The 11,795-nt window shown below is 31.4% G+C and overlaps 1 protein-coding gene and 1 long non-coding RNA gene across 2 annotated transcripts in view; both read right to left on the bottom strand.

Moving 5' to 3' along the window:
* Window positions 1,576-11,795, bottom strand: part of LOC109329807 — a 25,977-nt gene continuing 15,757 nt past the window's right edge. The window contains exon 3 of the long non-coding RNA XR_002105584.1: window positions 1,576-1,705. This is a non-coding gene — a long non-coding RNA (uncharacterized LOC109329807). The remainder of the gene's footprint in view (window positions 1,706-11,795) is intronic.
* LOC109329806 (pollen-specific leucine-rich repeat extensin-like protein 1) lies at window positions 5,340-6,784 on the bottom strand. Its single transcript, XM_019563644.1, has 3 exons — window positions 6,552-6,784; window positions 6,308-6,389; window positions 5,340-6,079 (listed from the first exon to the last, which is right to left on the bottom strand). Exons 1-3 carry the CDS (start codon window positions 6,561-6,563, stop codon window positions 5,442-5,444), a joined length of 732 nt encoding a protein of 243 aa, XP_019419189.1. The 5' UTR covers window positions 6,564-6,784; the 3' UTR covers window positions 5,340-5,441.

Genomic DNA, 11,795 nt, shown 5'->3' with positions numbered 1-11,795 from the left:
CGGTGAAAAAATCAATGCTTTATGCAAGATATAGGGAAATGCTTAAGTGTAAGAATGAATCTATTCTAAAACAAAGTATGGTTTATGCATAAATCTTTTTTACGTCAATTTTTTCCTCCGCCCAACTTTCTTTTTTCTTTGGAAACCAAAAACCATTTGAGAAATAAGTGTAAAGATTGTTCTTTTGTTGTTGTAAACTCTATTGTAGAGAGTTTTGAGAAAAAGGATGATACTGAAAATAGAAGTGAAGATAAAAGGAAAGAGAGAAAAGAAAATGGAGAATTGAGAGGAAGGACATGTGAAGAAATGAATGGTGTGTTGGGCATAGAGGAACTTGATGAGAGAAAGAAAAGAAAATGGAGAGAGTAACTCGTTGAATTGAGAGGAAGGAAATGTGAGTAGAAGAAAGTAATAGTGTGTTGGGTAAGGAAAAGTCATATGAGAATAACAAATATTTTTTAGTGGAAAAAATGAGGTGTATTTTTTAAATGACATAGCAGAATGTAATTAATCGGGACATGATTGGGGAATGGGAGAAAGGACATGTAAAGAAATGAATGGTGTGCTGGGCATAGAGTAACTTGGTGAGAGAAAGAAAATAAAATGGAGAGAGTAACTCGTTGAACTGAGAGGAAGGAAATGTGAGTGGAAAAAAAGAATAGTGTGGTGGGTAAGGAAAAGTCATATGAGAATAACAAATATTTTTTAGTGGAAGAATGAGGTGGATTTTTTAAATGACATGACAGAATGTAATTGGTCGGGACAGGATTGGGGACACCAAGTTGGGACAGTCCCCATCAGTTATATACAGTTGGCAATATTCTCAATAACGAAGGAAGATTTGGAGCAGTATCCACTTGTACATGCATAATAATCTTCACGTCAAATCAAAGGAAATCAGATTGAAAATTAGTCATACCATGCATATATGATGTTTCTCCTGTCACATGTGTTATAGAATATATTGTAAAAGTATATTTATCATGTTTATATAACTCTCAAAAACTACAATAAGAAGATTCCACTGTGACAAAAGGAAGGCACATAAACAACTTAGCAATTAGCTATTCCTGCTTCCTTCACAAAACATGTACCTTCTCTCCATCTTCTTGAGCAATTAGGAGGATTCTGTATATGTTGGACATGGGTGGTTACAAATACAACAGTCTCAAACGTCGGACTTTGTTTATATTAAAATTGTTTTTTCGTTCTTGTTTTACAAATTGGGTAGCGTTTAGAGTTGAAAAGCTCTTAGAATGTGAAAACATGAAATTCTTCGTGTTGCAGAAAGAAAACCTAAATGGGCACACACATGGCAAGTGTTTTTGAGTAAGAAGGATGCGCAGAATAATTAATGGGTAGTGGCATTAGTGTGATTGATGTTCGAATGTGTTAGAGTTACAGTTTGTATTCGGGATAGGATCATAGGATGAGGAGAAAGGTGTTGTAGGCAGTGATGTGAGTGAAGAAAGTGAAGTGGTGAAGTGAAAGCAATATTAGTCCCACACTGGTGAAGCTAAGAAGGAGGAAAGGGGAGAGAGGATATAAAAAGGAAGCCCAACAGTGACATAACTCATACCTTTCTCGGCCTTTTGGCTAAGATCAAGTGTAGTATCTGTTCTTATCAGTTTAATATCTGATATGTGGGTCATTGGCCCACATGATATTAAATTATTTTTTTAAAGGGGAGACGCCATCTCAGTAGCTCGCGATTGGGCTTCTCATGTGTCGCTTAAGTGTTGCACTAAAGCTTGGGCCTGGCGCACCCTCTAAAACTAGTTCAAGACTTTATATTTTTCGTTGTTGATGTTAATACTGCATGACCCCGAAGTTTGTTTGATGGATCAAAGTATCCTGTGGGACTTTTTCTTGAATTTTGTAAGGAGTCAATTTAGCCTTCTCATCAAACTGAATTTGTAGTTAGGAATGAATCTTCTCACTTCTAGATGTTAGAGTCATGTCTCAAGGCAAAGCATGTGATCCTTTGCCATTATCTTGGATAGAGACTTCAAATTTAGCCAAGTACACATTGAAATGATGATAAATGCATAAAGAGTATTTGTGTATGTATGAGAAATATTGAATCTTCACTTCTGGTACCATGGATGTCGGAGATGATTCTCCATTTTCTTTCCTGCGATATCTCATGATTTTCTGAGTACATGTTAATATGCCGTTGGCAATACTCTCAATAGCGAAGGAAGATTTGGAGCAGTATCACTTGTACATGCATAATAATCTTCACTTAAAATCAAAGCAAATCAGATTGAAAACTAGTCATACCATGCATATATGATGTTTCTCCTGTCACATTCTATACTGTGTACTTTTATATCTTTCATGAGCATTGGTTGTTTTTTGTTTGTGGCCTATTTTTTCGCTGCACTTAGTTTCTCATTGCCTGTTAACTTTTTACCAAGCTCACAATAACAGTAAATGCAATGAGGTTGCTTAGGGTTAGTTTGGGAGTTGGATTTTGGAGGGGAAGGAAGGGAAATGGGAGGCTTGGGAGTCATTTGTATTTCATGACTCCCAAACTAACCCTTAATGTTCTCCGGGAGTTGCATTTGGCATATTCTAGTCTGTTTACAGTTAAGCTAACGAATAAAGAACGGCCTCATACTAGTTTCTGGTGTACTTCTGCATTTCTTTGCAGCTAGTCAGTTATCTTCACCTGGATTCCTTTTCGAGGTACTGCACACATTTGATGTTCTGTGTTAGATTTTACAGGCATGTGTTTTCTGTCTATGTATGCCAGCAATGTAGTCCCGTATTAGGTCTATAACTCTAATACAAGTGTCACTCCTTTAGTTCTAGTCACATCTATTAACTAGCCTAAGGTAAGGACAAGAGTGGCTTCGGTTATATATGGGTCGATGTTTCTTTGTAGCAAGGCAAACGGTTGGTATGCACCATAATATGGTAAAAGTGTTATATAATGAACAAAAATAGCCTTATCTTGAAGACATAATATTCATCCTAGTTGTAATGGAGAATGTGTTGAGGATATTCTTTTTTCTAAAGATAAAATGCACTCTCCAACTTACAGGTTATATGGATGAATGTCCTCTGGAAGAGGATTCTAACAAAGACATGGGAATGTCTGCATTAATTTACTTAAATTATTAGAGGCTGGTCTTGTTCTATGCACCAAATCTCTAGCCACATAAATGGCATGGAAAGTGACTTAAAAAACCTTACAAAAAATTTTACGCTTGATATAACATTCAACGTAGGTTAGTAGTAGTCTCCTCTCAATAACAATTCACATAATAGACTAATAAATCCTAGCGCAATAATCAAATCAACAAATATGAAACGACATTTGGGTTAGAATTAATTAAATGAATTCATTAATAGTTATAAATAATTTTAAAATAAAAAAATTGAACTATGTTAGGAGGGCGTGCCAGGCCAAAGCTAAAGTGCAACGCTTAGGCGACACACAAGAAGCCCAGTAGCAAGCTACTGTGTTGGCTTCTCCCCTTTAAAAAAGTAATTTAATATCGCGTGGGCCAATGACCCACATATCAGATATTAAACTGATAAGAACAGATACTACACTTGATCTTAGCCAAAAGGCCGAGAAAGGTATGAGTTTTGTCACTGTTGGGCTTCCTTTTTATATCCTCTCTCCCCTTTCCTCCTTCTTAGCTTCACCTATGTGGGACTAACATAGCCTTTTCACTTCACCACTATACTTTCTTCACTCACAGGTCCAACATAGTGATTCCACCTTCCAACGAATCTATGTTTACTGTTATTAATGACTTTACCAATGCAATTTAGGCAGTCCCTAATTCCTAGATTCTGCATTTGTTCTTTTTTAGCCTCTGTTGAAACTGCAAATAGTGGGATGCTTCACTCATCCCTCAACATTTTCTAGGATCCACTTTGATCTGTATATTCGTCGACCTGTTAAAGGTTATCTTTGAAATACATATGTTGGAAATATATAATTAGAGATTGATGTTTCCCTCTCTCAACTAGAAATGTGTTTTGTTTGAAGCATCTATATAGCTAGGGTCGTCCATTACAAAGTGAGGAAAGAACCTAACAATATAACTTAGTGTGTTTCTGCTATGGAGAAATAGTCTGATTTCAACACTATGAACCAAGTACCATATTCCTTTTAAACACTTTCAACCTTCATTTGCCCAACAAAAAAGTTAAGTAAAGGAGAACTTTGTTGAACACCTTAAATGATATCTAGAAAATATCCACATATCCTATAATTTAAGGGAGTTTAATTTATTTGTACAAATAATAGTTACAAAAGATTAGTATATTTCACTATGGTTGACCTTTTAATCACCCATCATCGTGGTTGAGCTGCCACTATTTTATTAAACATATATCTGTACAAAGCATGTGATGCAAGTTGAAGAAGGTAACAAAATTTTGGTGGCATCTTAACTTCGAAAGAATTTTCAAATGATGTGCTTAAAATTTTAATTTGTTTCCTTGGGGTGGATGCTTGTAGTATTATTTTATAATTAATTAATACATAATTATAACTTATGACCTCATCATATAGAATTAATTCAATTACCCCACTTTTATTAATCCATTTGTTAAGAAAACTATCTTTTTTGGGTGAAACATATTCTAATATCTAAGAAAAATATTTAAAAAAAACGCCTCTAATTAAGGAAGGAGAGTATATAAACAAAATTTTATTAAGTTCGGTAGGTAATTATGAATTCATTTATCTATGCAGCGTTATGCGACAAGCTCAAATTATTATATAAATAAGTCGTTTAGGTTGTAAAGAATCTTCTAAAGATAATTGAGATGTCTATAGAGTATACTATTTTATTTAAGTTACAACATATAGTGCCATGAAAGGAACTTTGTATGTAAAGTAAATTATGAGTCCTTGCTTATTTATTATGACATTGACCTAATAAAAAGTACTAGTACTAGTGTGTGATTGGGTAAAATTTTCATTACTCTCAACAAAATAAAATAGTAAATTGAAGGGAAGAAAACTTCTTCCTATCACAATATAATTATGGTATTCCTTATCTCATGCTAAAGACATATTGACACATAAATAAAATAAAATTTTAAAATACAAAAATAATAAAACGTAATATTCTTATTAGCTTGGAACAAAGAATGAGGTATCATTCAAAATAGGCATCTAATGTGCTATACGACTTTCCATCCTTACCATAAGCAAATCCATTGTGCAAGTTAGAATATTGCTTGTAATTTAATAATATGCTTTATTAATTATCTTATGCAAAGTCACAATAACATTAAACCCACTAATAGTAACCTTTATTTCCCCCTCATTTCCTCTATGGGGACAAATAAATTTCAATAGAAAACAATGAAATAATTCCTTGAATTTGATTCAACGTGATGAGGATGAGTTGAGTGAAGGTGCATTGCCACCAATTACAGATCCATTGCAGTTTGTTGGAACTTAGTGATCACATTATTGTACACCCTTCTGCATTTTCTTCACTAAAATATTGATCACAACGGCTTGTGTAATAAGGCCTACCACCATAACCATCATAAACGGGCCTTCCATAATACCCATCATAGCATAATGGTGGCCCACCACACTCATTGACATAGGGCCCAACGGGCCTGCTTTCATAGGCTGGTACACAGAACATCCCCACTGGAACTGCCATCGGTGGCGGCACTTGCGGGTGTGCATGGACGGGGTCGAGAATCTTCGTCACTGGAGCTGGATCGGGCATAGGCTTGGGCTCCGTGGGCTTTTCTTTGGGCTTCTCAGCATCCTTCTTAGGATTGTCTGACTTGGGCTTTTCTGCCTCTTTTTTCTTTTCATGTTCTCGTTTCTTCTCAGGCTCATTGGACTTGGGCTTGGGCTTTTCGTCTTCTTTCTTTTTCTCGGGCTCAACAAACTTCACTTCCTTTTTCTCCTTCTTCTTCTCAGGTTCGGGTGGTTTGGCTTTGGGAGGTTCTACAATTTCAATGCTCTTGATGGAACCTCCACCTTTGCAACAAAGCTTATCCCTAATCTTTTCAGGGCTACAACATACCACAGTGATGGTCACAATGTTTTGCTTTTCATCAAATGTTTGGTCTCTAATTTCTGTTACAAAATTTCAAGAAAAAAGTTAACTCAATTTCATATCCTTTATATATATATATGTACAATCAATATATTATTCATTGTTGATTTATATTATTTTTTATAAAGAGTCAATTATCATTAAAAATGTCGATGCATACATTTTTCTTCTTCTACGTAACAAAGTTTGAAGTACCACAACAATGATCCTAGCTAAAATAATAACAAAGTGGTTAAATAAGGACTCACGAGTATACTTGGTGAGAAGCTTCTTGACCTTTTTGCAGCATTTCTCACATTCAAGATCAACCTTGAGCTTCATGATAGTCACCTAAAATGAATAGTATTATCTGGGTATGTTACAAAATTTCAAGGTTAATATAAAATTGAAAATCAAATAATTTTCATGCTGTAATATAGTATATATTTGTTTTTGAGAGCAGAAAGTAAGATATGATTGAGATGATAATGAACATTAACAATATCCACATACCTTTCCAGCCATGATTAGAGATTACAACTGAGATCTGATGGTGAAATAAGAATGAAAGAGAATGAAGACAAAAGTGATGAGAGAGCAACAAAAAGGAAACTTAATAAGGTATCAGCATAACACGCCAACCAATTAGATGCTAACATGTAGTGTAGTAGTCATAATACAAGGTTCAATATCATGTTAAGCTTCTTGTCGTTTAGTAAGAAGCATGCAGGAAGTGAAAAGTGAAGGTAGTGTGCTTCTATTAAATGAAAGAATATACTTTAAATTAATAGACAAATGCATTTTTACCGCATTGTTTAATAATAAGTAAAAGTATAATATTATTGTAAATAAATAGATATATGTTATTAAAAATTGTATTTTTTTTTATTTTTTTAAAAGCATTTATCTCTTTATTAATAAAAAGGATTTTAAACAAAGTAAGAGGATTTATAAATGGGTATGCAATTTCAATTATTAAATACATAGCCTCATTTACACATGGGTTGGCTTTGATTGAAACGCCTCACCCTATTGACTTATGCATGTTCATAAATCTCTGTATTATAAGTATTATTGATACTAATTACTTCCTCCATACTTTATTATCTATCCCTTTACCATATGAACAATAAACAACCATGTTTAACTAATATAACTAATTTTATAAGATGTTTTATATTAGTCTTCACCTCTTCATTTTGTTGAGAGATCAAATATATACACTAAAAATATATGAGTTTTTATACTGTTATTGTATTATTTATCATTCATAATTAAATTTTAAATAAAAATAACACAAATAAATAATGAATAATTAACTATGTATAAGTCTTTACTATAATAGTTTATAGATTTAGACTTAATGCCTTTGGCAATACATCTCTTCATTAATACCAGTAATCAGATGTTATTATAAAAATAATTATTAAATATTAAAAGTCAAAATTAGAAAATTAACTAATAATGTTTTCTTGAACTGCTAAATGAATAATTAAATTGAATGACTTTTTTCTCTAAAAACTTGTTTAACGTGGAATAAATTTATTTGATTTTAAATCATGTCAATTATCAACATCTCTTTAATTTTATGAGTGTAATACTTATACATTATCGGTATAAAAAGTTATATATATTTACTGTATTACTCATTATTCATTCACATTACTTATTTTTTCAGAGTTAATAATGATTAAATATGAATAATTGATGATGCATTAAAAATATATAAAACTCATACATATGCATATATGTTTTTTTTTTGGGTCTAATTTCATTGTTAATGCTCCCTTCCTCATTGGGGATATGAATTAGGTAAAGATGCAATGAATGTTGGTAGTGGTCCAAATCTGTGGGCTTCAGAAAGCATAGCAATCATAATCCTTAACCGAATGTGACTGATGGTTCTTGAAATTTTTCAATCATGAAGAAATATGACTTTGGCTGGAGTTTATATTTATTATTTTTGGACCAATATTTATCTCTATTTCCCTTTTTGGTGAGGTTGTATTTCTTTTGATTTTTTCAAATGTCCTTTTTATTTACATCTATTTTGTTTCTCTCATGTGGCCCGGTGGGTAAAAACTCCAAATAGAAGGCCCCAAACTATTCATCTATAGCCTAAATCGTAGATAATAATATATAGTACCTTAAGTTTTAAATATAAGATTCATAAAATACATGCAATGACAAATTGGATGTACCACAAACTATATAATCCATGTTGGGCTATCTCGTACCTACTTTGGGTACGAGTTTAACAATGATGGACCAGACCCATTAGAGCTTCTACTATACTACTAGTCATAAATGAGAGTCCATGAGTATTTACTATTAGTAGTTATAAAGATAGGAAATAATGATATATATCCTCCTAAAATTTTAGCCTAAGTACAAAAAATGACGCCATTTTTTTCATATCCCAAATCAATAAGTATATTTATATTTTGTTTGATACTTATGTTATTCATATTGATAAAAATGGATAAGTTTGTTTAAAAGAAGACAAAGAGAATGATTGGTTCTTTTAGCACCACAATACTTTTCATTTCATACCACTTTATACTTTTGGTCTTTTGGATATACGTTTCGGTAAGTTCATCCTTGATATGGAAACATGCGTTTCCAGAAGTAAATGGGCAGTGATATGAAATAAAAATGGTATAGTGTTGAATCAATCCACATAATAGAAAACTCTGTTCAATATGACCAAGTAAATGGACCAATTGAAAGTGCTATCTGGAAACTTGGGCTTTAAAGGAAAATTAGGCCTTGTGAGTGCGCATATATTAGGTCTAAGCCTATCCTTGTTTTCAACTTTGGGATTTAGTTTTCATGCTATATATAGTATTATATTTTAATCTTCCATTATTTTTGTTAAACTCCAAAATACTCCTCCTTATTCCATTTTTTCCAGATAAAGGCTTATGGAAGAACAAATGAAATCCAATGAACTTTCATAAGGAAACTTACATCAAACAAAATAAATTTCATTTACCAAAAAATGTTGTTCTTTCATGGTCATATAAAACTCTAATACCTTCTCAAAAATTGAAAGTTTAACTCATTATGATATCTGCCTCTTGAAACAAAACAAAATCTTTCCTATTTATTAAAAAAACAACATTTTTTTCTCTTACTTCCAACTGTACCCATTTGCGTAATCAATTAGTTGACGAGTATCATCCAAGTGGAAGGAACTTTTATGAATTAAATAATATATATATTCAAAACTTATCTTACAAAAAGATATAATTTTATGATGAAATTGGTTTAGTCCATATTTATATATACGGTCCATTTGGACCCTATGCAAACATGATAGATTGTCTTTATTAAATTGTGAAGGTGTTTATGTACTGAAGGATTCCATAATAAATCACATTTCAGCATCACCTTTATCATCCATGGGAAAGTTCACCTATATCTAGCTGCTACTTCTGAATACTCCCACTTGTCTTAGCAATCGTTACTCGAGAATATGCTTATATATATTATTTCCTATGAAAGAGAAATATAAATGACAAAATTGCACGAAAATGGAAATAAACCACATATATGTGTATATGTAATTTCTCACTAATTCGGTTTTAATTACAAAAAGAAGCGCTTTTAGGTCTATGATAATTGAGAAAACTTTGATAACGAATGGTGCTTTCAGTATCAACTTTTAGGTCTATTCTTCTATTTTTTTCTCAAAACAAAAAATGATGGCACCATTCATCTGTAAACTTATTTATGTATTAATAATGCATTTATTGAAGTGTTGAAAATCTCTTTGTAATATCATGTCTACTTACATTTATATATTTATGTTGATGTATTGTCTACTTACATTCACAGGTCAAATGTTATTAGTAATATCATGTCAACTTACATGGTATTGTTTCACAAAGCTTGGATGTTTTAGTTAAGGATTTCAATGCATATATCCGAAGTCCAATTTGACTAACAGTATTATTCACCATTTAATTAACTTTTAAATAAAAGTAATATAAATTAACGATAAATAATATATCGACTGTATAAAAAACTACACACAGTCAGTGCATAATATTTTGGTGGATTCTTGAGTAAATCCAGGACCCACCCAAATTACTGGTGCAGAAAGTATTGGGAAGCAAATTTCACATTATTAATATGATTTTCCTATGTATGGTTTAAGTATTCATTGTATTGTCATTTGATTTTAAATCGATCCCTTAAGAAATGGAAAGTTGGTGAGGAAATATATGTGGAAAAGAAGGTGGTAGAGATGGATGAATATGTGAGAATACTAAATATTTATGTTTCTAATCATTTAATTTATATTAAAAAAGATAGTACGTTATTTTCGAAATATGGAAGAATCTCTGAGTGGAACATACACAGACGCAACTAGTGTATAGTATTTGTACGTACGTGTGTGGTTTGGTTCGGTAGTGATGGTCAACTTGTTTACGTAACGACATAAATATCAATCAAACTATGCATAATGCATGAATGATTTTTTTCACTTGTTTTTCTTGTAACACTTTTATATTTTGAAGTATTTTATATATGCATATGATTTAGTAACTAACTCAAATGTGTGTAAATGTATTCAAATAGAAACATATTGAACAAAACAATGAAGATACATCTCTAGTGTGATAGTATCGAATGGTGCACCTCAAAATTGAGATTCATTCAACCCATGACAATGGAAGAAACTCACGGCTCACGTCAAAAAATGTGGTCTGTTCCTTATATTTATATATACGTTTAATATGAATTATATATATACACCAAATCATGGCTGATTCAAATGGTATATGACCATTTATTCTCAAGCAATAATTATGGTTTGAATAGAAAGAGTTAATTTTATTCCTAGCCAGCTTGAATGAAATTATCTCTCCGGGAAGATTTTGAGAAAATTTGTGTAGAGACATAACCTATATATTATATTTGGAGACAAAAATACACTTTTATTTTTTGTGTTATCCAGAATAATTTTTTTGGATTAAATTAACTAAATTAAAATTTTAATGTATTGTTAATAATTTATTGGTTGTTTTTAGGTTAATATGTTTCCACATAACTTTTTTTTCTCAAAATTATAATGCTTCTTGCTTAGCAAATAAAGCGTAAGAATCCGTCATTTAAAAAAATATGTTATACATATTAATTAGATAATAATTAATATTTTATTTAAAAGTCAAAATTCTTTTTTCTAATAACCTAACTTGAAGATATGTCACGTGTGTAAAACTCTACTAGATTAATGGGAATACCAAAATGTTAATTGTTCGATTTACGGTAAGCGATAACTATTTGAGAGACATTCAAACACTTCAAAAGAGATTGGTTCCTTAGCAAAAGATATCACCAATATGTTGATATAAGGCTATGCTAGATCCTTAAGAATATCAAAATGTTAATGGTTCAATTCATGTGCGTGATAATTATTGCGGGAGACATACACACTTCAAAAAAGTCAAAATTCCTTAACCATAAAATGATGACTCTTGGTTATGCTAGCAAAAAAAACTCAAAAGATATGTCATTTATCAAAAAAATAATATTTCAAAGGAAATAAACTTTCATTGAAAAATTATCTTTAATATACTATTGTTATAATAATATTTGATAAAAAATGTATATAGTAATATATATATATAAGACTTCTATACATTGTTATTTATTGTATTATTCACAATTTATATTCGGTTGTTATTAACTCTTTAAAAAACTAAAAAAATAATAATACAAATAAATAATATACAAATATACTATATA

The sequence above is a fragment of the Lupinus angustifolius genome, chromosome LG16 (genome assembly GCF_001865875.1).
Source record: "Lupinus angustifolius cultivar Tanjil chromosome LG16, LupAngTanjil_v1.0, whole genome shotgun sequence".
NCBI lineage: Eukaryota > Viridiplantae > Streptophyta > Magnoliopsida > Fabales > Fabaceae > Lupinus > Lupinus angustifolius.
This window is presented reverse-complemented; position numbering and strand designations above follow the sequence as displayed.

Bases quoted from the DNA above. Each gene is read 5' to 3' on its own strand.
- LOC109329806 (XM_019563644.1), bottom strand. The intron at 6,080-6,307 runs GTGAGTCCTTAT...ATTTTGTAACAG, and splicing joins GCTTCTCACCAAGTATACTC to AAATTAGAGACCAAACATTT.